The sequence below is a fragment of the Talpa europaea genome, assembly GCF_964194135.1.
Source record: "Talpa europaea genome assembly, chromosome: 15".
Lineage (NCBI taxonomy): Eukaryota > Metazoa > Chordata > Mammalia > Eulipotyphla > Talpidae > Talpa > Talpa europaea.
In genome coordinates, this window is record NC_140083.1 from 56082953 (window position 1) to 56109714 (window position 26762).

The window sequence follows — 26762 nt, forward strand, 5'->3', positions numbered from 1 at the left end:
TGAATATCATATCAACAATGAAAGATATGTGAAGCTAGTTAGTTAGCTCTCACTATGTAAGATTCACTAAGTCTTAACATTTTATTTTTGATAGACGCATCTACCTTGGACTGCCAGCAGGGTTAAGAGCATCAAGCTATATTCCAGCCTTTTTGGTCCTTTTTTTTTTGAGGAAGTATCAGCTACCTGGTGAAAATGCCTCTTCAGGAACTGCGCTGATGGAGACAAAGGTTACAGGGAAGGAAAAAGAGTGCAAAGATGTGCACCAAAATTCCAAAGATTTACATGATGGAGAGCTGAAAACTAAACTGTAATGTCGTATTATGCTGTGCTTTCCAGAAGTGGAGAATACACTGCAACTTAATTGTTTCTAAAATCAATAGAGGTACTGCAGGCTACTTTAACTTTTCTTTAAGAACCTCAAAAAAATTTTTTTTACTCAAGTTTTAAAAAAATGTTCACTGATGATATTTCTGAAGCATCAATGGAACTTGAGATTTCCCTCAGAGGGACATTTATAACAATCCTCAAAACAGCATATTAGAACCAGTTTTATTTTTATGTCAAACAGCAATTTCTCTTTTAACTCATGCAAAATAAGGGCTTTATTCCCCACATCTGCTTTTCTACATGATTTTAAATTGTTTCCTGTTATGAGAATCTATTTAAGTCCATTAAAATTTTGCTTTGGTATTTGGATTACTTAGACTGAAATTCTCACACTGCTTGAATATTTAAGAGTTTTATTGTAACTTATCACTTCCATGTGAAAACAGCTGTATCTTCATACTCCATTTAGGAATTGTTCTTTATCTCTTCCTAGTCATTCCAGACATGACTTAAAATAGATTACTCATTACTGTGCCATCACTTGCTTAGATTCTGTGCCGTGAGCTACTTTAGGGAAGATGCATTTCAGAATAACAGGTATGCTAAGAGTAAATATTTATTTACTGGAGAATAGTTATTGGAGAACATGGTGACCAGACTTAGGCAAAGGAAAGGAAGAAAGACTCTCAACTGATTCATATTAGTCTTGAAAATTCATGAAATTCATAGGGAATTTTAGAAGTGATTTTAAAATTTATGACCCATCTGTAATTTTCACATTTATTCCTCAAGAGATGTATGGATCCAACAAACAATTTGGACTATTTTTGTGTTTCTTAATGCACTTACTTTCCTTCTAACTTTTCTCAATGTTATCGCCTGATTTGTATAGCTAGGTAGATATAAATATCATTAGAGAGAAAAATGATAGGAATGCCCCAATAATGCTCAGAGCGCCACTACAAATAAATGCTATTGAATAAAGCCATGCAGATGACAAAAGCAAAATATGAAGCTTCTTTTTGCAATTTTCCCCAAGAAAAATTTAAATAACACTAAAAAATAAAATAAACAAACAATCATAATGCTATTCTAGCCTTTGGATTTCTGTAACTCCTGTTTAAGTCAATTTCTAAACACAAAAATTTCCCTGATGGCATGAGCTGGATTCTTTGCATTAGTAAAGATATACTGGTTTCAGTTTCCTAGAATGTTTAACATGGAGGAAATTATATTTAGATTACTATAAAATGCATGGAAAATCTAATTTTTTTCATAATTTTATATGTTTCTTAAGAGCTGGGAGAAAAATCATTTGCAGACCCAGATACCTCATAACTAACTTTAACAAATTTGGCACACTGGAAATATTCTTGTGGTCTTTCAAAATTTTAGATGTATTTGCAAAATTAAACCTTTTCTTCACCTCCATTCTAAAAGGCATTATTCGCTACTTTCTTTATCAGTTATTTAGAGGCCTCATTTTAATGAAAAGACCTTACTGAGTATGGGTGATATTGTCCTAGAGAGCACAGGAGCGAGGGATAAATCTTTAGATAAAAAAATCCAGAGTTAATCAAAGCAAACCTGTTTTTTTTTTTTTAAATCCCATTTCAAAAAAATATCAAGTGAGAAGATAAAAGGAATAAAATCAAAACCTTCTTGCCTAATGATTTGGACCTGTGCAGTGAGTTGCTTTAGGGAAGATGTATTTTGAATGACTGGTATGCTAAGAGTTCGTTTGTAAATATTTATTTACTGGGGAATATTTAATTTCTGGAGAGCATGGTGACTATAATTAGGCAAGGAAAAGGAAGAAGTTATTCTCAAATGGTTCAAATTAGTCTTGAAAATTCATAAAGCTAATTGAAGCACATTTTCCTTTACATTGAAGCATCACAAAAAAGGACTTTGGCTTCTGCTCAGACAAGAAAGAAGAGTCACCCCCACACCCTTACAATAAGAAAAAGATGTATAAAATGCAAATTACAATTTTTCTTGAACTCACCAGTGAAATGAAGTTATTTGGTCAAAGAGCTAACAGGAAATGTGGAGGGAGGAGGGTTCCTGCAGGGAGAAACAGGATTGAAGCATCTATTACTTGGGGCAGATGCCACTTAATGCAGAATAAATCATTAAACTGATTCACTTAGAAACTTTTAACAAGTTGCTAAAGCCTAAGAGTGTGTGGGCATAAGAAAGTGAACCCCCTGAAGCCCTAGGACAGAAGTGTGTTTACACCTCTTGTAGTCCTACCAGGCAGCCCCTTGGAATGTAGAGACAATCTTGATAGAGTGCTGTTGATGCTGGGGAGAAAAACAGCAGCTACTTTTCAAATTCTGCTCATACCAGTCTCCCCTTTTTCGCTTCAGGAACAAAATCATTTCCAGTGGGGAAAGGCAAAAAAACATGTGGGGAATAAGTGCAATCTCTGGTGCCTGGGAAGAAAGGTTCCACTTCTGGGGGAGGAGCAGGTCACCTGGAGATCCAGGGTGACAGAGCCTATCGGAGGTCCCCCTTTCTTCGCTCCCATGGTAATAAGCATCTAGTGAAAAATATGAGTGGACTATTGTTAGGAGACCTGCAGGAGACAGACCACTTTGTAACAAGGCAAAGAGAAAACCACACCCTTGTAGAGAGTAACCCCTAAAGATAGGAGGTCTCCCTAGAGGAATTTGAAGGCCATGGTGCAGGAGGGTAAGCACAGCAAAGGCAAACTTCAAACCTAGTCCAACTCCTGATACCAACCCCACTCTATAGAGCTAGTAGAAGGAAAGATGCCTCATCTTCAAGTATAAAAAATACTTACCTAGGTAAATATTTGTCATATATTGTATCAGTTGTCATATATTGTATTTATTGTTTTCAACACAAAATGATGAGACAGAAAAGGCATTAAGAGATAGTCTCAGTAAACAAGCCATCATCAGAACCAAGCTCAGATATGAAACAGGCATCAGAATTATTGAACAAAGACTTTTAAAATGAATATGACTCACAGGAACATTTGTTTGCAGAGGGTTTAAAAGTAAGGAATCTACTGGTAAGATAGGTTCCAAACATAATGGTGGACAAAGAGATTTTGGAGTTTATAAACTTACTTTTTGTGGTCTTTTCTCTTGCTGTCTGAATATCCTCATGTCCTCCACTTCTGCTCCTTAGAAATATTTGCTTTTTTTTTTTTTCAGGGACCAAATATTAGTTTTTTTTTTTTTTGAGATAACACTGGTTTATAACACTATGTTTTAGTACATTTTCACACCTCTTCAAATGTATACCACACCACTGCAACCATTAATGTTTTAATAATCCTCTATCACAATCCACTGGACCCCTTCTACCTATTGCTCCCATCCCCATCTTCTTCCCCTCTGCTAACAAGCATTCTGTTGTCAAGGTCTCAGGGTATGGCTTTGTTTTGTTGTGTTTGTTTGTTTCTCCTTATTTCACATGATGCGATAATCTGATTTTTGTCTTTTTCTTTCTGATTTCACTTAGCATATTTCCCTCCAGTTCCACTCATGTTATTGCAAATGGAAGGATTTTATCATTTTTCATAGCTGAGTAGTAGTCCATTATGTACACATCATAACGTCTTCTTTATCTACCCCTTCATCAATGGCCACCTATGTGGTTTCCACAGCTGGGCTATTGTGAATAGTACTGCAATGAATATAGGGGTGTACATATCTTTTCAAATTACTGTTTTCTGATTGGAATCTTATAAAGTGATTGGCAATATATAATTTCTCCAGTTTAAACAGAGACAAAGTCTTAATTCAAACAGATCAACCTGCAATGATGGAACTTGGGACAACATCAAGGTTAACAACAGAAACTGGTTGGGAATGAGAGATGTATTTATGAGTTAGTGGTCAGGAATGTGTTGCTGAAATCACACTGCTTGTGTGATTCTGATGTGATTCTCATCAGGTGGGTTTTTGGTTTCCAGATGGTAAGTCTATGCAAGACAAAAAAGAGGAAAGTGACAAATGCTGCTGACAAATTTGTTACAATTGTCAATAATTTAGACTTAGTAGCATCTTCAGAAATATGAGTTGAGAGTGAAACAAAGAGATCAGCATGATTCTTGTGAATGAAAGGCATGAACAGTTCTTATTCTATCAATACTATAGGATTTTTTTTTACAGTTTATATTATTATATGTTTACATACTTTTTTCTCCACCTCATTTGTGGGCTCCCAAAGGGCAAATATTATATTTTGTAAATGTTTCTATCTCCTGTGTTTAGCACATAGATGACAAAGAACACTTTCTTTATATTAAAAATTTTATTTTTTGTTTTAAAATGTTAAAGAAAAATTTCAACACATTTGAATTCATCACTTCCTCTTCAATCACTTAAATGCAGCTATTTTTAGTTTTACAGGTTGCTTTCAGATTCTTTTTATAATAGTCACATTTTTATGATGAGCATTTTCGGAGTTTTTTAATTCATTGACTCGTTCATTAATTGATTAAAAAATAATTGATAAAGCACATGCTATGTGTCAGGCACTAGGTTAGATGCTGGGAGTTAAGAGTGAAAATAAAACTCAATTCCAACCGTCTTGGAGCTATGACAAATGAGAGAGACCAACAGTCATCAAAAAATCATGAAGAAATGTAAAACCTCCACTTAGATTAAGTGCTGTGTGGCTATAGACATAATTGGGAGATTTTTAACCAGTGAAGAAGTCAGAGATGTTGACGGAATGTTGACTGAGAAGCAGTCAGTCCACTGGGTGGGGAAAAGAACACTGTGGGAAGAAGAAACACACTTCAAGGCTCCACTGCATGCAAATGGAGGTGGATATGAAGATGGTGCTGACTTCAGACTGTCTGCTCCAGTTCTTTCTTCCTAGCAGGAAGGCATTCCTCCATTAGATCTTTGATTTGTGCTTCTTTTCCAGTTCTGACGTTTTTTATTTTTCACAAAAACACACATTTCTTAGGCTGTTACTTGAAATTTGTCCTCTAAATCATCTATTTTCTTTTCACCATTTGCTTCTTTATCTTTTTCTTTTACATTTTTGCACATTTTTCAATGGTAACTTCATCACTGACTTGGTCTTAACCTTTTTTAATACAGATTTTAATTGCGCTCTTGCATTACTTTGCTTCCTTGCAAATTTGCTTTGTCTTACATATATCTGTGAAATTTTTCCTCTTTTCTCCCTAGGATTTGTATTCCTTTGTAATAAATGCCATTGAATCAATAATTAATATTATTCCGAATTCTTAGATTCAACTCAAATATCTGGGGGTATATGTTTTAATGCCTCTTTCCTTCACTGTACATGTCATATTTGTAAATATATTCTTTTAATTTATGCCATTCTATAATTTTACAATTTATAATTGAATTTTGTCGGTGTACTTATTTTATGTAAAGTTTAAGTTCATAAGGCACAATCCTTTTTTTGCTTTTGTATACTTAGTGTTACATATCACTTTGACTGACATGCATGTGAAACTCAATAAGGGAATCTTGAATATTTATTCAATGTTCAAGAGGTTGTTTTTTTCTTTTGCAATTTTTTCAAATTTAGCTCCTAAATTTTCTCTATTTTTTAAATGAAACAAAATGCATCAAACTTTTTAAGTAGTAATTAGATGTGAATGTGAATGGTTTTTCCAAATTTCACTCTGTGGTATATGCATCTTTTCTCTGGTCTACAATTTGAGAACAGGCTAAAAAATACAACTTATAGTCTAATTCGAGATTCTAACAAACATTCATGTTGTTGACTGCCATATTCTATTGAGAATAAAAACTATAATTTCTAGTATTTACTTTTATAAAGCTGCTGTCACTAGGAAATTCACCATTTAAATGTTGGCTCACATGTTTTACTTCTTCTTGTACTTGTGGGGATGTGAAAGATATCTCTTTGTGCACCAAAACCAAATAAACATACAAAAAACAAAACACCCTGCAACAAGAGAGACAGCTGGTAATTTATCTACATTATCTAGCACAGATTGCAATTCTGCCAGAGAGCAGACAGATGGGAAGAGAACACAATTTTTAAGTGGGCTTTGCTTTTTCAAGTTAATTATCAGTTTTTCTTAATACATATCCACAGGCCCAAATAAAACTTGACACATCCTGTAATATGTTGTCTGACAATCATAGCTTGCAAAATTTCAATTATCTCTATTTTTTCAACAGTATTTTAATAGAAGCTTGGAAGAAAATTCATCAGGAGTTACTGTCAAACACAATTTCAAGTATAAATTAATAAAGTCTATTAAATATATGATGAAACATGAGTTACTGATGTCATGATAGTATATATCCTTTTTCATCCTAGATTTCAGGCTGAATAACATGGTCTAAATTTATTTTTTTAAAAAGGTATTAGACTTTTTTCCTTGTTGGGACTATTAATTTCTCTTTTGCTTTTTGCTTATACCTACTTTCTACTCAATGGTTTTATTAAGACTTACAATACCTGAGCAAATACTCTACCATCTAATACATACTAATTATACCTCTCACTTTAAATTTGTATAGATCACATATTCTAATCTTAACCAGAAATGCAGAGTCATACCTGAATGAGTATTCTCATTCCTTTTCATTTATAATTTCTTTATTATAAATTCAGAGGTGATTCATTGTTCCAGTGTAGAAAAGAGTATGAGAATTGTCAGTCAAGGACCAGAACTGCTCAGAAGTAACATTCTATGGATTTAATATAACCCATTGGTTGACACACAGTAACAAAAGAATTTTCACCCTCCCTTTAAATATGTGCTTCATTGTTTGTTCTAGCAGAAGGCACCAAATGTCCATCATTATATAAGGGTTCTAAGTCTGCTTCATTTACGATTTTTCTTCCATTTTCTGATGCCTTGGTATCTTTTTGATTTTTTTTCTTCATAGTGGTAATTAACACAATATAAAAAATAAGTGCTAAGAATTTTAAGACCAGCATCATGCCAATGAAGGTATTTCTATGAAAAGGGAAAAAGAAACAATTTTCACTTTAAATTGACAATGTTCTAATTTCATTTAGTTTGACAAAGTCACTCTCTCGTAGGTAGATTTTAAAAGGAAAAAAAGATGTTTGAAATTATACATAAAAATATTAGGGTAACAATTCTAGGGAATCTTTTCATTGATGCATAAGGGATTTTTAAAATTATTTTAGAAGGATTATCATGTCACAGAAACTAAGGGTCATTAGCAATCTACCAAGGGTTTTCCATTAGTATAGTATTTCTGGAATGGTGATCTGTCTTAAAGACAGATTTGTTTATGTGTAATAAAAACAGATAAAAAAGGAAATGAACAAATCATGAGATTATCCAACAGAATCCATTTAGGATTGTTGTCATAATGTAGATTTCCTCAGATGAGAGACTGCTCACTATTTGTCTATGCAACATAAATCAATGGATAATTATCTGGTTATCCCCAAATATTAAATCCAAAAACTATAAGGGGACCATCTGACTTTTTGTTGTATACGCATTGCCAAATGCATTGCTTTTTTTTTTTAGAAAAACATAGTTTAGAGAATCTAGTAATGAACACAACTGACTAAAAGGACAGTCATAAGGGCCATAACTGAGTTACAAATTGCTAAGAGTTCTAAAGTGTGGTAGGAAGTGGTGGCTACAACTATTAACATTTATTATACTGAAAATGACATTTCATGTATTGGGAATTAATATAATTAAAAGAAAAAATCAATTAATGAAATATATTTATGAGAACTTACCCATATAAGGTGGAATCATATATCCTGCAAGACCCTTGCTTCCCAGAGTGACTGATGGACCACTTCATACAAGCTCTATCAATCAGAACCCCAAAATATATAGGAGCAGGAATTCCTCCTGCAACAAAAGATGAGAAGAAATCAATGCAAGGAATGTATTTCAAATTTAACTGGTAATTCATATTGGATTAAGTAACAGTTGAAAATGTTGGAGGACTTGTGGGAGCTTGTATTATTATGTGCTTCAACTATTCTGTGTCTTTGCCTTGATTATTCTTTGCTTTGACTGTTCTATGCCTTTCAGTGTGCAGAAACAGAGGAATAGGGAACCTTGAAGGGCAAAAGTCCTGGTATTAGGATCTATAAATGCTGAAAACAGCATGTGCAGAAACAGGGAAAGTTTAAGATAAGAAACCTCCCAGGGCAAAAGTCCTGGTGTGAGGGTCTATACATGCTGAAAACAGCATGTCCAGAAACAGCAATAGGTGTTATGGCTAGAGTAGCATAAACACTGAGACTTTTCTTGACTGTCACCTTATTTCTCCTTGGTTGGTGCCAGCTGGTTCCAGCCCCCATATACTTGTACATTCCCTATTTGCCTGCTTGCACCTTTTATCTTTTTATTTTCTGATTCTAAACAAAAACAAGACTGCCCTGGGAGCTGGGCTGCACTTTCTTGGTGTAGTGTCTCTAGGTTTCTCGTTGTTCTGGACATGGATTCTGAGTAATCCATTTTCATCCAGTCACCACACATCGTAACGAGAAAGGATTCTTCAGTGTTTTGGTCTAAATCTACTCAAGAGCCAAAATTGTCAGGCCTCAAAGTCTCAAACCACATATAACAGAATAATTATCTTTTTTTCTACCTTCATCCTGTCAACATGAAAGAGGGAGACTGTATATTCTGCTCTTTTATAATACCGATTACCTTAAGTCTGGTTGATGAAAAAGAGAAAGCTGTCAGTAAAACATGGAAGTCATGTTGGTTCATATGTAATTTTTCTTAGGCAAGGAGAATTAAAATATCACAGGGAAAGGAAAAATCTTACAGCTCAGCAGCTGCAAAGGAAGATTTTTAAACTCTGTTTTTAAGAGAGCTAACAGGTGAGTGCCTCCATTAGCATTCCCTCCCCAGAGAAGAACAGGCCCAGCTTAATGGAAGGCTGGGCTCCTGGCAGCTTATTCTTTCTGGGCTCAGAGCACCACCTCCACCATCCTGTGTCATTAGAGCCCATAATCTTACAAAGTTTCTCTGTGGATTGTATGCATTTGTAATACCCTCTGAAGCATCATAGGCTGTCCAAGCTTGGGCTGTGGCGCTGAGTGTTTCTGTTCACTTTTGATCACAAGGACCCCTATATGTCTCAGTGGCCTGTGCCCAACCCAATTTCTATTTGTAGTGTATGATTTTGTAGATGTGAGACTTTGCAGGAACACATATGCTATATTATAGCAGAAGTGCTCTCTGGCTATCAACTTCTATATCTTTTCAACTTCTATAAAACTTTGAGACTGATTCCCCATCCCAAGCCTTGTAGTTTGACCAAAATTTTAGGGGCATTCTGCTAGAGATCTATTCTTCAGGCATTGGAATGGAAATATCCACAATTTACCATCTCATTTTTATATTCTGATAACTTTTAAGTTTTATATGGTTACACAAACATTATTACACAAATGGTGCTTTCATGTTTCCAGATTTCATTGATTCAATTTACTTCTAATCATTTTCAATTTTCTGAGATTCAGAAATCAAAAATGAGAAGCCACTGGTGTTTGAGAATAAGATATCTGAGAAAAACTGGTACTGAGAAAGTGGGTGATAAATTTACAGGTTTCCACACATCAGAGCTGCTCTTTAAAAAATGAAAAATATATGACAATAATTATTTTCCACACAAAATGCCATTGGTTTGATCAAACTGAATAAACTAAATGTTATAGGTAACAACCTTGGTCTTAGTCATTACTAGAATTTTAAGCTTTAAAGAACCTATTTTCCAAATACCTTTTTCAATTTGATATACTCTACAGAACTTTCATAATTTATACATGTTATATTCAAGACAACTGTAAATTGGAAATTTGGTATGCAGTATTATTCCTCTCATAAAAATAATGCTTCCATTGTGCCATCTATTGGACATATCAAAATAGGACGTTCATAACTGTGAGGGCAAAATTCCTTTTCTTCCTTTTTTATATTAGTAGAGTTTTTCCATTGCATCTCATTTTAGAGTATCAGAAGTGCCAACTCCCCAGATTCTATTTTTCAGTCACTAGTATCTATGACTTAGATTCTAGGAGGGAGGCACCTCCATTGGATCTGGAGGAAGCTAGCTGACTTAGGGCATAAGAATGTGGGAATGGAACCCTGCAGCTCCTCCAGCTTCTCCTCTCCCAGGCTCTTTGTATTTCTTCTTTATACCTTTGAGCATCTGTGGCCTTCTCCCCAAATATAACTTGTTGAGCAACTTCTTCTTTGTTATTTGGGCAAAGTTATGTTTTTTTCTTTTGTCTGTCAGGGTCACAGGGATAGCCTCCCCCCACCCCCCATCCCACTGGCTTTCCTTTTGCCATCAGAGGTGGCCTCCAGGACACAGTCAGCCTTCTACTCCAGTCCTGGAGGGATGATACCCTTTTTCTACTTCCCAGAAATAAGCAGATAATGTTAATGGGTCTTACAAAGGGGAACTCACGGGGCTAGTTAAGAAGTTGTTACACTAGCAACTGCCTCTCTATATGTGGTAAAACAGGCAACAGGAGAAAAGATGATTTCCTAATCTTACACTAATCACCTCATTTGAATATTTAGATATAGGCCTTTATCCTCTGGAGTCTACAGCCCCCCTATTCTATGACAACAGAAACCACAATTTGCTCAACTTTCTTTAGCTCAGAGACTCCCTTACTCCAGGATGCTTAGTTCTATACTTTTAGTTTTCATTCCCTCTTGCATTTTAAATTTATGCTAAAGGTTTGCTGCTTAGCCTTAGAGAATGATGCCAGGGCACAATGAAGAATGTTTATTTTTGTGGCTCCAACAACCTCAGCCTGACCAGGTTTCCAGACCTCCCAAGTTGCTTTGGGCACTACTCTGTGGAATCAGTTCCCACCAAAGGGTTACACAGATTTTTTCCCAATAGGCCCTGAGTGGGCCTCTTGTCACCTTGGTTTGGGAACTAGAGGTCAATTCAGGCCTGTGAGCCTATTTTATTGCCAATACTTAAAGAACATATATTGTTTTGAGAGCAGTAAGGGCCCTGCAAGTTAGGAAAAGCTTCTATTCTTGCCTCATTCCTTTGTTCCTCCCTAGTCTCAGAAGAGATCAAAAAGTCCTAAACTTCAGCTTGTTTCCTAATGGAAGACGCAATCACTACCCTTCCTTTTATGACCTAGAAGACTGTAGTTTGGGGGCCTGTAGGGTAAAGAAAATGTCAGGCTTTTCTGCCCTTCCGCCATCAGGATAGATGATGGATCCTTGTCCTGAATGCATGCCTGATGGCGGGCACCTGGAATAGGGTGTGGGCATAGGTAGATGGGATTCAGCTGAGCTAAGACTGTGCTTTTAAGGGCGGTGTCACGGGGACGCCAGCAGCAGCAGCAGAAGCAGCAGCAGCAGAAGCAGCAGCAGCAGTAGAAGCCGAAGCCGAGAAGCAGCAGAACGAACGCTAGAGAGCCCAGATAGAGTGAAGACTTGCTGGGGGCTGGGAGGCCTACCAGCCCCCCAGCCAGCACCCTTGCCTGCCATATGCCTGGTGAACCCCAAATAAAAAACCTGCAAAACTACTGAGGACTCTGACTCCTCCTTTACCCGGTCTGCATGGGATCAGAAAACCTGCACTGTGCCCAGTGTGGCCCTTACAGGGCCTCATCCAGTTCTAAGTTTATCAGTAAAGATGTTCTAAGAATCTCACCTTTACTCTCAAAGTATGGACGAGATCACCCCCTCCTTGCTGCATTATGAAGTTTAGGGTAAATAATCCTGGAATGTTTCATTATTCTTTAGACTTGACAACCATGTGAATTCTCCATATGTATGTTATTAAATTGATTGTTTTCCTTTACTAATCTGCCTGATTCTGATTTGATTACTTGTGCAGCCTGAGAAGAACACAAAGTGGAGAGGGATGATATCATTTGCACCTTTCCACCCCACTTTGTAGAAGGAATGTCTTCCACCTTGGTGGCTAGGAAGAAGTATTCTAAGTCTTGAAATATTCCTAGAAAAACTTTGGAGATTACTTATTTTTGTGTTAGAGGGAATGTAATACAAATATCATTTCTTGTTTTCACCAGATTGACTCTAATTAGTAATCAAATTGGCTGTAGGTCACTTGGTTTTCCTTTGTCTCTTATTTCTCATTTACCAAAACAGAATATATAGTTATAATTGGAAATTAATTACACTGAGTCTTTGTGCTTTCACATGAATATTGATACCTTGAATGTATAATTGACAGGTTTATCATACCTAGGACACGCATGATTAGTGCATGGAAACCCACGGCAAGGGACTTCAGTTCAGGATGAACATTTCTGAAATAAGATAAAGGCAAAGAAACATTAAGCATCTCTCAAATATTAAACTGAGTTTAACAGTAAAACATGTTAAACTGAAAACCCTCAAGCTAATAGTCAACATATTTTCAGTTGTTTCAAAATGCAAATATCTAAATAATAACAATAATGATAATTAGTATTCCCTATTGATTCGATGCATTGCGATTTCAGGACAGTTTAACAAACACATTCACACTGATCCTTATGAAATCCTATGAGCCAATGGTTGTAACAGACTTTATTAGTATAAAGAAACTGATTTTATAAGGTCAGTTCAGAGAACACAGGTATTTTGAGTAGGTTTATCTAGGTTGTATGTAGTCTTAGCAAAATTCTTTTTACCATCTTATTTCTGTTGTTGCTGGTAATAGAAAAGTTGACTAATATAATTTGTGAGTTACATAATATAACCAGAAGAGTCAAAAAGGACCTATAATCTAGTGTCTAGTGTACTTAAATACCATTTTAAAGGTATCAAGCACATTTGTATTACCTATTAGAATTTAACTCACTCTTGCCTTTAGAAAATTATTTCCATAATTCTACTTTTCTGTGTGCAGTGAGCTGATGACTCCCTAATGTATATCAAGGAAAATAAATCCTGGTAACAGTGGTGGGATGGGGAGAGGGTGACTGAGGCTCAAAAAAATACTTTATTCAAATACTGAATTAACTGATACAGGGTTTATTTCTTCCTTGAACAATTTGGATGATAGCATTTGTTCATTTTGTCACTCAACACACATTTGCTAAGTGCCTCCTAAGATATTCCATGCTATTGAGAATGTTCTTGAGAATAACAAGATAAATGATGCTTCATTTCAACTGAATGACTTAGTCACCTCTTTTAGCCTCAGTTTCCTTATCAGTTAGGAACAGTTGGCTTATCTCACTAGATGAGAGACTCTAAAGCAATAAGATAGCACCATAAAACTCAAATTATCTTTTTTAAAAAAGATTTATTTATATAAGAATGGGGGTACAGGCCAGATGCGTGGGAGGGTGAGAGGATTCACCAGAGACAGAGCAGGGAACAGAACAGGCAGACTGACGAAATACACTGCTGAGGAGAGCAGCTGGCAAGACAGGAGAGGTCTGCCTCGCCATGTGGGTTTCTCCCCAGCCAGCTGGGATTGAACCCGCACAGCTCTGTGGACAGCTTTACAGTGAGGCGCTCAACCACCTGTGCCACCAGGGAGGCCCCAAACTCAAATTATCTTTACACAAAATTGCACCTGATATAGAAGAGCAATCATAGAGTGGAGCTGGCAAAAGTATTCCAGAAAATTCTTAGGATTAAACAGGCAAAAATTAAAGTAAACATAGCACAGTGAAAATTAAACTTCAGTCCTACGTTGAAGTTGGTTTTGGAGATGCTGGGTTTTGAGAGTGGGGGCCCTTGGGTTAACTCTGGGAAAAGTTTCACCAGGGCTCCCCTTTCAGCAGCACCGGTGAGTTTTCCAGGCAAGTTGTTCCACAAGACAGAGGCTTTAGTGATACAGAAAAGGGCAGGTTTATATAAAAAGGGAGGGAAGGGTAAAGAATGCTTGCCCAGACAGAAGCAGACAGAAAGAGCTGGCCCCCAAAGGGACAGGTTTGCTAATAGAGAGGTCTGCATAGTCACAGGAGGTAGCCTTGGCAGGACAGCTGCCTCTGCTGCTTTGCCAAGGGAGGTCAGTGAAGAGAAGCACTGCCATGGTCACAAGGCACAGGTAGGCAGGAGGGCTGCTGCTCCTATTTTACCAAAGAAGGTTGGTGAAGAAAAACACTTGCACAGTCACAGGTGGGCAGAAGAACTGCTGCTCCTTGACACTGCAGAAATTCCACTGATATAGTCTTCTCTTTGGGAGGGGCTCATTGCTTTGTGGAGTTGTTAACTTTTGAATAACTATGCAGAATTTGAAAAGGACCAGAAATTCTCTAATAGTCCTCAATTTCCATTTCCTCTGTCCTTTGGGAGGGGTTTTCATCAGTTCTAGAGTGTTAGTAGGTTGATTTGTAAGGACTAGTGATTCTCTATAATGGCCCTCAATTGCCATTTCCCCTCTGGTCTGTGCCTTCTGCCGATACTCTCTGTAGTAGTCTGATAATTGCTCTACAACTTGGTGGCCTAAGGATTTTTACCTTCTACAGCTGGGTTAATGACTATGGTAATCACTTAGACCCCCCACCTCCAGCTCCCAGCATTGAGTGAGCCAGGTTTCTGGTCTTGTGGTGCCACCTTTCCAACTTTTCTACTCTTTACCTCCATCGTAGATAAAGAGAGAAAATGAATGAAAAGGGTTTTGGCTGTTTTTACAATGGACAGGCCACTGCCACTCCCACCAGCCACGCTGGGAAATGCACCAGTCCACTGGGGCAGTGGGGCAGGGGAGGGTCAAGGAGATAGTTTCTCCACAAGGGAGCTGACAGGAGAAAAAATCAACAGCAAGACATGACCAGGCTTTTTTTAAATTTGCAAATGCAAGCCCCCAGGAGCTCCAGAACAATCCTACTGCATTTTATTATCCCCTTCTCATGTTCAGTTTTTCTACCAATCCTCAAAATTAATAGTTCTCATTTCCTGATCTTATTTCAAACCTCTTCCTTTTCTCTCCTCTCTCTCTCAGCTAATTACCTTGCTTTCTATTTAACAGACAAAGGAAAAGCTAACAGAAAAGAAATACATCACTTCATTTAGTTTCCCGCATTTTCCCAGAAACCACCTTCCTTTATGTTACAGAACAAAAGTCTGGGTCCATGTTTCTTATTCCTTGTCCTCTTTCCCAATCATTGTGGCCCCTACTTCCTATAGAACTTCCTTCTTCTCTACTGGATAATTCTCATCCCCACGCAAGCATGCTATAATTTCTAACAAAAGTGATGGAGGAAAAGAATAGAAAACTTGAAAAGGAGGGATCACCAGACTAGGACCTGACTCATACAAGGAGGTGGGGTAGAAGGGATTAACACAGCCATTAACCCAGCTATAGGCACTAAGATCCTTAGGTGCCAATGCCCAGATCATAAAGCATAAGACCTAAGCAGGTAGACTACTGTAGGGAGTGTTGGGAACACAGACCTACAGGTGAAGATATGGAGATTGAAGGCCATTATAGACTCGGTTCCTTTCAAATTCTACAGGTTATCGAAAATCAACAGCAACTGCTCCCAAAGAGAAGATCGTATCAGTGCAATTTCTGCACTGGCACGGGGCAGCAGTCCTACTGCCCACCTGTGCCTATGCAAGTGCTTCGCCAACATTCTCTCTCCACAGGGCGGCAGCCTACCTGCCTGCCAGTGACTGGTACTATGCCAGTGCTTCTCTTCACTGATCTCCCTCAGCAGAGGCAGCTTTCCTCGAGGCCACCTGCCTGTCACCAAGCAGACTTCTCTCTTAGCAAACCTGTCCCTTTGGGGGCAACCCTTTCTGCGGGCTATGTCTATGCAAGTGTTCTTTATTCTTCTCTCCCTTTTATAATAAACCTGCCTTTTTGGCTATAACTAATGTCTCTGTGTCATGGAAAAACTTGCTTGGGAAACTTGCTGGTTCCACTGAAAGGGGAACTCTGGTGAAACCCTTCCCAGAGTGAACCCAAGGTCCCCACTCTTGGAACCCAACAACTCCAAAAATGACATCAAAAGCACAGACAGAACTCTTTATGCCATACCATGCTAGTTACTACTTTTCTCTGTTTCCTTTAATAACACTAATCCTAAAAGGAACTTTTTCTGCTGTACTTCCCCTTCTTGCTTTTTCTCTTGATCCTTTGCAAAGCAGCCTTATTTTCCCCCATCTTCATGTACTACTTTCAAGAAGGCTAATAGTGACCAGTATGGAATGAAATCCAGTGGTTATTTCCTAGTCCTTAACTTCCTTTACCTCTCAGCAGCCCTTAACACATTTTCTCACTCTCTCTTGGTTTTTCTTTGAACTCATGGGACCACTGTCTGTTTCCTTCACTGCAGTGTCCTCCTTTTCTTGGTTTCTGAAGTTAGAGTGCCCAGCTTTTCATGTGAGGATCAGGTTTCTATCTGTATGAAGTCCCCAGAAAGTCTCAACAGTGCTGTGGATTTAAATGCCAGTTGTATGTGACTGATTTTGAAATTTGTATCTCTGACTCCAATATTTGTCCTGAAAGTCAGATTGTATATATGGCATTGTCACTAGGACTTACAAGGACAGAATGAACTCTTGCCTCTCACTTACTCTACCTTACTCTTCCACAGTCTCCCCCAGCTTGTTCAATAAAATGTATCACTACCCTTCCAGAGCCAAGGCCAGATCCCTGGATCCGTAAATTTTCTCTCTTATATGCCACATCTAATTCTTCCGTAAATTCTAACTGACTTTGCCATAAATTCAAAACAAAGACTTTGATTGCTCCCCACTTCCTTTACCATCCTCATCCTCAATCAGTCTCTCCTCCTGTAAAGAACAAGCAGGACTTGTTGTTTTTCCTGATTCCATTTGTGCCTCCCAAAGACTATTTCTCTACACCATAGTCAGAGTGATCTTCTAGTTGGGTAAGTCAGCTGTGTAATTACAATACTCAAATCTTCTTGCTGGCTTCTTAGTACGATTAGAATAAACTCTAAAGTCTTTACCACTACTCACAAGGTTGGATCATATTTTTCTGGACTCTCTCATTATACTTCTCACCGCTCTCTTCCTTACATCTTCATTCTGACCCTGTAGATGTCAAGCAAACTCCATCTCAGCTTTTTCCTTTGCTGCCATCTTGTCTGAGTTGCTCACTTATCCTCACATCAGATGGGCTATAATGTTAATCTTTATTCAGGACTCTTTTATCAAATAACTTCCAGATGCATATTATCTGAGCTAATAAGGCTCAACTGTTTCTTCCATCCTCAGCACCCAGAACTTCCCTGATATACATATTGAATATATACATTGTATATGAATGAGTGATGGCATCACTCCTTAGTCTAGTTTTAACAATGGCTTTATGATATAAGTGTTAAAACATCATTAAAATGTTTAAATTTTTATCCTAGTTTCTGCTTTGCAGTTTTCTTTCAATAAAATCAAAGACTGGAGCGGGATCAATAAATGATTTGATAAAATAATAATGTTGATCTTAAACTACTTTCTAAGATGAACTATATTATCATCAATGATGGAACAGTGATCTCTGAAACTCTATCTTCATGGAAGACTTTAAATGAAGTAGCTAAAGAATTGTTGAGATGCAAGCTAATATGGAGTTTGGAGATGACTTCCTGTAAGTTATTGAATCTGAATTTGGCAAATATGGAAGTCTTCCTCTTTGGAGTAAACAACATTTTATATTAAGAAGGAGCTATACCTGTGGTCTAAATTAAATAATTTGACAGGATTTGGGGGTCAGCTAAATTCCAACAACTGCGGACTCAGTTTGTAGGCCTATATCCACTTTAACAACGTTAATAAATCTATTTTCTTTCTCTTCCACATCATGTTATTGGCTGACAGTGCACTTACCAGGTTGCCATACTTATATGAGTATATTTTTAGACCTACAATCAAGTCTTTATATGTTTTCAGTTTTAGGTGATTGAATGACTACATCTAATGGATTTTTATTATCAGCTTCTTTCCTTATTCTTCAATCTTACCATGCATCACATTTCTCTTACACTTATGTTCCAATGTTCCAACTGACCAGCCTCTTTCATTCCTCAAACATGCTAGCTCTGTCCTGCCTAGATGCACTGGAATCTATACCCACTCCTTATAAAGTTCTTTCATTTGGCCAACTTTTATTCTCTACCCCTTCAGATTAAATATCAGGTTTTTTTTTTTTTTTTTTTTTTTTTTTTTTTTTTTTTAGAAGTACTGAGTCCTCTTCCTCACAGCTCTTTATCTCAATCCTAAATTAGGGTTCTCCTTTTACTACCTTTAATAGCACCCATTTTCCTTATTAATGACAATTTGGAAAATGTGACTACCTTTAAGTGTGTTACTCTTGTGTCAGTCTTTGCTGTCTCTTAGTTTTCTGTCTCAAGAGTGTCTATTTTCCAAGTTGTATGAGAACAGAAACTTCATCTCTTTTAATTATTATTACAGAATATCCTACACCAAGCATGTATAAATATTTGTCCAACAAGTAGAGCAAGGAATTAATTTTGCTCACATATTTTTCTACTTTCTATGAGGGTATTATGAGCCACTAGGTTAAAAGCCATTCTGTAGGCAGATTAAAAGATTTACAATATCATAAAAAGAAGTTTACATTACATAGTCTGGCTTCCAAATGTTTTCTTTCAATTGACTCAATAAGTGATTTTCTGTGGTAGGCCAATTAGGGTGTCAGGCACCCCACAATCAGGTATTCTTTCAGTTAGGCAGTCTTTTAGTCTATGCCTTAAAATTCTCAGTAAAAGGAGAAAACATGGAATCTTACTTTTGTAATAGAGGAATCAAGAGAAATTGGGCCTCTCTGGTGGCACAAGGGGTTAAGAAGCAACCTATGAAGCTATCCGCAGCCACCGCAGCACGAGTTTGATCCCCGGCCAGGGAGCTACCCGCAAGACCTCTCCTGGCTTGTCTGCTGCTCTCCTCGGCAGTGCATTTCAGTCAATCTGCCTGTTCTGCTCCCCACTGGTGAACCCTCTCACCGCCCTCTCTCACCTCTGGCCTACACCACAGCTCTTGTATGCATAAGTAAATAAATCATTTTTTAAAAAAGAATCAGAGAAATTATTATTAAAAGTATGCAATAATCCTAATGAAATAAAAATGTAACTAATAGAAATAAAAATGTAACTAATATGATTTAGGCTCTGAATAGAGCCTAAATAAAATAAAATAAAAATGCATACTATCTGAGCTAATAAGGCTCAACTGTTTCTTCCATCCTCAGCACCCAGAACTTCCCTGAATAGAAATAAAATGTAGAAATAAAAATGTAACTAATATGATTTAGGCTCTGAACACATTACAAAAAATATGTAGATTATTAGATGTGTTTATTGTAATATACATAAAAACACTTTTAAAAAGTCATACTCACTTAAAAACCAGCATGATAGTTGGGGTGCTTCCCAATGAAGTGAAAAAATTAGACAACATTTGTACTCCTACATAAATATAGAATTTCTTCATACACCGACCATCTCTTGGACATGTACCCAAATGAGCCAAGTTACTTCTATTCTGGAAGTCAGTTTCTTCTATACAACTACAGTTATAAAACACCTAAAAAATAGTTTTTGAAAAATTAAAGAATATGTTTTAAAATACAACTAGACTTTAAATACATTCCATTATATTTAAAGAAATCTCATTCATTCAAGCTAATATATTCTAAAAAGATGGTTGCTTTATTGTTAAAAGGCAAAATAGTTTCCTAGATTTCTTTCTAGACAAGAAAATATAATTCCTATTAACATTTAATTCATCTTTTAATTTAAAAGCTGGGAAAGAATAGACGAAATTAGCTTCTCAAACAGTATATAACATTGTTGTTAATATATATTATTTTAAATATCTCTTTCCTACTTATTTTTACTTCTTCTAACACACCTACTTACTGTCTTTAACAATCTGTACTAAAGGCAGAGAGCGTCTCTAGGCTAGGATCACCCAGAGAACCAAGAAAATACAGCAATGTGGAAGAGGCCAAAACCTGAGATGATATTGATATTCAGAATGGAAGAGAGTCCAGAGAAATGGGACAGAGACAGGGAAACAGGGCAGGGCAGAGGGGCTAGAACTCTACTATGACCTGCAAACACAACATCTAAGAGCATAATGACAGCTTATAGGAGAGTTGCTATCATTACTAGAGAGGGTGGACATAAGAGAATGCCCTAAGTGTTACAGGATAGAAGGGGGAATTTTAGAAAGAAATAATTTTAGAGATTTAATTTGGCAGAGTTTTTACAGATTAGTGTCTTGAATAAATTCTGTTCTGAGTCTAGGCAAAATTAAGGTTTAAGGGAAGTTTACTTTGAACCTATTTGTGTTAAACACTAATGACTGAAGGAGGAATTATGAAAGAATTTGAATCCAAACTTACCTGACCATCAAGCTTTACTTTTTTCACTAGGAATAATATGGAGAGATCCTTTATGTAAAAAGTCTATTGACCAATAAAGCCAAATTTAGGTACAAAGAACATTAGTTTGAGTGATTAGAAGGGACAGTTTATTAGCAAGGATTGGGTAAAAGATCTTCCCAGTACCCCCTAAATGGTATAATCATTGACAGCATTAAGAAAATGTCCCCATAGTAGACAGAACTCTCCTTAGGATTCCAGGCCTTCACTGATGGGCAAAGTGACACCATGAATTAAATGGGGGCAAGTTCAGTGAAAGGCCCTAGAGTCATGAAAATGAGATGTGAGCTGTACAGTACAGTCCACACTGTGGCACACAAGGGCCATTTTTCCACAAGTTCATTAAAACTGTGGCCCAGCTTCAAAGGTGTTTTATTTTTCAAAGTTGTCAGAGTCATTCAATAAAATAATTAATAAACAAGGGATAAGAAAGATGGGAAAAGTTTGACAATCAAAGACAGATGGGTGTGGTAGAGAGTAAAGCTCACAGCTTATTATAGTTGTTAATTTTGGTGACAAGAAAATTGTCACCAAATTTTGGTGACTGGCCAACATTATGAAATATTGAGTGGACTGGAAGTAGATTATAGAACACCATATCTGAACCCCAATTATGAGAAGTTACCCAGGGGACTGAGGAGAACTCAATTTGTACAGAAGTGAATGTTCTGAATGAGGAAGGAAATATTATTTCTGTGGAAGATGTTGCCAAGTAGGAGACAGTTTTTAGACCCTCTGCCTGGCAATAGTGCCAACTTTGGGACATCAAAATTGGAAGTCAAAATGGGACAGCTGTGAGCATGAAATCCTATTAATTTCTTGGAAAGTCACACGGGCTGTGAGCCCAGAGATAAAGTTTACTTGCATACATTGTTGTTTCAGAAAGGGAGGTAGTAATGGTAAGGATTTTTCAGGACTGTCTCCTATCTTCTGAAAGGCAAAGGATCTGCGACTAAATGGAAAAAGTCAATCCGGTGTTTCTTAGGGATCTTAAATGCATTTATATTTATATTGTCTTCCAAAAGCTTATATTCTCCTAAACTCTTGGGGGAAAAGTAGGAGCAATCTCAAATGAGAATTCAAGCAACTTGAAAACCTGTTTGTGAGTCAAGCAGGGTTTTGTATGAGGGTTTTGTTTATATAACATCAAGTTATGGCAATGACAGACAGCACTGACAGTCTTTCTCTTTTATCTTTTTGCTGAAGACCTTCATTATAGAAAGATTTGATAAGCCACTGTTAAATCAACTCTGCACTTTTGGTTAAGAAGAGGAAAGTAAAAACTCATACTCATACTCACTATAGGTTTTTTATTGCCACTTGAAGATTTGCATCCTGCTAGACAAGGTGACAAGTAAGTTATTCCATTATTCCCACATACTGGTTCCCATTGACTTTCATCACAATTGCAGTCTGAGTTGCAATGAGAAAGTGGTATGTTTTTATGTGTGGCCACTGGACTATTTCTGGAAATAGATAATACATATATCAAAAAAGAGTCAATGAGAGAGAAAAAGAGAGTTAGACAGAGGGAGAGAAAGGAGGAAGTGTGAAAAAGGAGAGGAGAGAGGGAGGGAGAGAAATGGTAACAAGGGGAAAGGGCTATTCTTTAATTAGAGAAATGTAACAAGTGATGAAGCCAGTGTGGCCATATTTTTATTTAGTGTACATTAACTTTTTCACCCTCCATTTTTACCAAGACATGGTTTATGACTGAGACAATGTAAATTATTAAAAAGAAACCAAAAAATACTTGGACAAGAAGTCTCTGATTCTATCAAGAAATGTAATGCTTCCTATTTCCTGAGATTTAGCTTCTCTTTAGTTAGGAAGCAGCCTTAGACTGGGTTTCTCTCTCAGTTCACTGTGAAGTCTCAAGAATTTGTGAATAATGAAGTTGAATTTTAAAATCTACAGTTTAACCATATAGGAAAAGAACTGACATGGTCAAAGTAGAATCCCTGCAATCTTTTTTTAAAAATTCAAAATAGTAGAATCAGTTATGAGGGTCTAGAAAAATTCTATATTCTTTTTTATATGAACGTATAACATATTTAACAATAATTTATGGTAAAATTGGTTATTTTTACAAAGTATAATCATATATAGCTAAAATTACAAAATGGTTATTTGTAGAGTTAAGTTTCTTCGTATACATTTCTAAAATAGTTCTTTTGCTTTTGGTGAAACTCTTGATAATAACTGAGGATTGACAAATTAGTTTTATTTATTTTTTTTTTATAGAGGCATGCTTTATTTATTTGTTTGCTGGTTTGTTTGTTTATTTTGTTTATACATGCACTGGGTACAGTCAGAAGTGCGGGAGGGAGGGTGAGAGAATTCACCAGAGCCAGAGCGGGGAGCAGAGCAGGCAGAAGGACCGAAGTACACTGCTGAGGGGAGCAGCGGGCGGCAGGAGAGGTCTGCGCGCCATGTGGGACCCTCCTCCGGTGGCCGGGGAGCAGCTGGGGATCGAACCAGCGCCGCAGAGGCCGCGCGCAGTTTCGCAACCCAGCGCTTAACCGCTGCGCCACCGGGGAGGCCCGACAAATTAGTTTTATTTTTTTTTTATTTATTTTTTATTTTTTTTTTTTATAAATGTTATTGTTATATTCCCCATACAATTGCAGCCCCCCATTCTGACCCCAATCCCTCCCCTCCCGCCCCCGCCCCCCTAAAAGTGTCTCTGGTTCATAGTTTTTTGTTGATTTTGATTTTCACTTTCTTATAGTTATTCATTTTCCTGGTCCCTTATTTAAGTTTTCTAGATTCCTGCTATGAGTGAGACCATCCGGTATTTTTCTTTTTCTTTTTGGCTTATTTCGCTGAGCATGATCTTGTCATCAGGGAAATGCAAATCAAAACCACCATGAGATACCATCTTACACCAGTGAGAATGGCACATATTAAAAAAACTAGCAACAACAAATGTTGGCGAGGGTGTGGAGAAAAAGGAACTCTTCTGCACTGTTGGTGGGAGTGCAAACTGGTCCGACAAATTAGTTTTAAATGGGAAAGTAATTTACATGAAGAAAAAGGTGGACTCAGAAATTCAGAAATTCCAATATCAATAATTTTATTTAAAGCTGTCTTATGAGGGGGCGGAGCAACATGGCGGCGAGGAGACGCTGCGAGTAAGATCTCCCATTAAAAAAAGTTAATAGGGAGGGAAAGCGGCAGATCCCAGTGAGAACTGGGACACGGAAGATAAACAGACGACTCCAGCAAACTACCCGAAGAAGAAAGTGGCCATAAAAGAGGACTAGAAGGGAGAAAAGTGCAGAACCCTGCTCTCCTCCCCCACCCACAGAGTAGGCACTCTCCGACCAACAGAGAGGAGGAAAACAACAAACTAAAACGATCAACAAGAACAAACCACGCAGCGGGACTGGGAGTGGAAAGGAACGATTGCAGCCACCACACCCCGTGAACAGGAGCTGTGGAGAACCCTGCAGGATTCGCCGCGGCGGTGAGAGAACGGCTCCGGGCGCCATTAGAGAACAAAGAGACTCTGGAGGAGACCTACACACACCCCGGGCCAGCCGGTAAGCTTGTGCGGAAAAGTGGCACACCACTTGAAAAGCAAACGCGGATCGGGATCTCGGCTGCCCAGGTCCCCGCGCCTGCGACCAAGGCTTGCGGGGAGACGCGCAGAGGCCCTCACTGAAGTGAAAGTCCCTCACTGAGTAAGCAGGAACCAGGTGCCCAGGCACGGGAGTGGGGTGCAAAAGGCGCCATTCCCGCTCCACTGAACTGGGCTACAGCCCGCGTCCTGGAACTGAGGGCTTTGGAACTGAGACCCGGGGCACGAAATTCGGGGCGTGGGTTCTCCACGACGGTGGGGCACAAGGCAGACACAGCACCCCAAAGCTGTTGAGGTTTACCCTACCATTCCCGCTCTGTTCCCTGTCCCACGGGGTGGGGTGGGGGGACGAAAAACAGCCCCCCAAGGACAATAGGAGAGATCTCTGGCGCCACCTAGTGACCAGAAAAAAAAGTCACTAACACCCCATAGAACAGGGAAATTTCTTAAGACTGCTTGAAAAGGGAAGAAGGCTCCCGGAGGAGACAGTGGCCAGCTGGGAAGTTAGCCCACGCCAGGCCCCTTCCGACCAGCAGTCTGAGCCCACAGAGGGAACAGGCACCCACAGCGGGGCAGACCAGGAGCGCAGAAGAGTGTGCCTGAGACTGATGCGCAGGGACTGAGTCCCGTGTCGCCATTTTAGAACAGGAACATTTCTTCAGTAAAGACTGCCTGAAACCAGCAGAAAGCTCCCTCAGAAGCCAGAGATGGCTCCTGGAGGAGGCAGAGGGGAGAGGAGAAATTCACCCAAGATGCCGACCAGTCCGAGCAACACAGTGTCCCAATGCAAACGACAAATTAGAAAACAGACAGTAGGGAGTAGAAGAACCACACGCAACCTAACAACTCCTCAGGAAAAAAGCACACCACAAAAAGAAAACCACCCCCCAGACTGCAACAACAGTAACTTGGAAGAACTTCTGAGACTTCCAGAAAGAGAATTTAAAATTGCCATGATTAAAAAAGTGACAGAAATCATAAAGGAAAACAATGATATGAGAAAAATAATCAATGATCAGAAGAATGAAATTGAGTCCCTAAAGAGGGAAGCAAAAGAAACGCAGGAGATCAAAGAATTAATGGAGGAACTAAAGAACTCTGGGAAAAGCAATGAAAGCAGAATAGATGAAATGGAAGAATGAATAAGTACTCTTGAAGACACAGAAATAAAAAGAACCAAAACAGAAACGGAAAGAGAAGTACGAAGGAAAAAGAACGAAGAAAGACTTCGGGAACTATCTGACTCCATGAGGAAAGGAAATATAAGAGTTATAGGAATTCCAGAAGGAGAGGAGAGAGATGTAGGAACAGAGAAAATATTCCAGGAGATAATTGAAGAGAACTTCCCAAATGCGAAGAAGGAGCTGAAAATTGAGATACAAGAAGCAAGAAGAACACCAAACTTCCATGACGAAAGGAAAAATACAGCAAGATACATAATAGTAAAGCTCCCAAGAATCCAGGACAAGGAAAAAATAATGAAGCTGACAAGAGGGAAGAAACAGATAACATCAAAGGAAAACCAATCAGGCTGACATCAGACTTCTCTGAAGAAACACTACGGGCAAGGAGAGAGTGGAGGGCCATAGTCAACAGACTCCAAGAAAACAGATGCCAACCAAGAATACTCTATCCCGCAGAGCTCTCCTTCCTCTATGAAGAAAGAATAAGGACCTTCCCAGACAAACAGAAACTCTGGAATTTCATTACGACTAAACCCCCACTCCAAAAAATACTACAAGGAACCCTAAAGCCAGAACCTCAGAGGGACGAATAACAATGAAAGAAGGCCAAAAAAAAAAGTTATTAAAAGAATAAATAAATAAAATCAAAGGAAAGACAAACACAATGGCAAATACAGATGCTAACATATCAATATTAACTCTAAATGTAAATGGACTAAACTCTTCAATAAAAAGACACAGAGTAGCAGCCTGGATTAAGAAACAAAACCCAACCTTTTGCTGTCTCCAGGAAACACATTTAGCTACAAAAGATAAAAATAGGCTCAAAGTTAAAGGATGGAAAACAATCCTACAAGCAAATGGACCAAAAAAGAAAGCAGGAACAGCTATACTTATATCAGATAAAACAGATTTCAAACTCAAAAAGATAAAAAGAGACCCCAATGGTCACTACATTATGATCAAGGGGACAATACTTCAAGAAGAAATAACACTCATTAACATATACTCACCAAACGAAGGAGCACCAAAATATATCAGACAACTGTTGTCCTCTCTGAAAACAGACATCAGAGAAAACACATACGTAGTGGGAGACTTCAACACACCACTATCAACAATGGATAGATCAACAAGACAAAAAATAAGTAAAGAAACTAAAGCTCTAAATAAGGACCTAGAGCAATTGGGCTTAACAGACATCTATAGAACACTAAACACCAAAAAAACGGAGTACACATTTTTCTCAAGCGCACACGGATCATTCTCCAGGATCGATCACATACTGGGGCACAAGACAAACATCAACAGATACACCAAGATTGA

At 38.0% G+C, this 26762-nt stretch overlaps 2 protein-coding genes across 3 annotated transcripts in view; one reads left to right on the forward strand and one right to left on the reverse strand.

Annotated features, from left to right (window-relative positions):
• The window catches only part of SLCO1A2 (solute carrier organic anion transporter family member 1A2), a gene marked incomplete at both ends in the record, with an annotated part of 34385 nt that extends 34071 nt beyond the window's left edge, over nt 1–314 (forward strand). For both annotated transcript variants that reach the window (XM_084255717.1, XM_084255718.1), the window contains one exon: nt 95–314. In XM_084255717.1, coding sequence (XP_084111843.1) covers nt 95–314 — 220 coding nt within the window. The remainder of the gene's footprint in view (nt 1–94) is intronic.
• A 6769-nt stretch (nt 315–7083) lies between these two features.
• Nucleotides 7084–26762, reverse strand: part of LOC311185385 (solute carrier organic anion transporter family member 1B3-like) — a gene marked incomplete at its 3' end in the record, with an annotated part of 70697 nt that continues 51018 nt past the window's right edge. Inside the window, exons 10-14 of the mRNA XM_084256015.1 lie at nt 21970–22135; nt 19623–19807; nt 12539–12603; nt 8065–8182; nt 7084–7294 (exon numbers count right to left, since the gene is read on the reverse strand). Coding sequence (XP_084112141.1) covers nt 7084–7294; nt 8065–8182; nt 12539–12603; nt 19623–19807; nt 21970–22135 — 745 coding nt within the window. The remainder of the gene's footprint in view (nt 7295–8064; nt 8183–12538; nt 12604–19622; nt 19808–21969; nt 22136–26762) is intronic.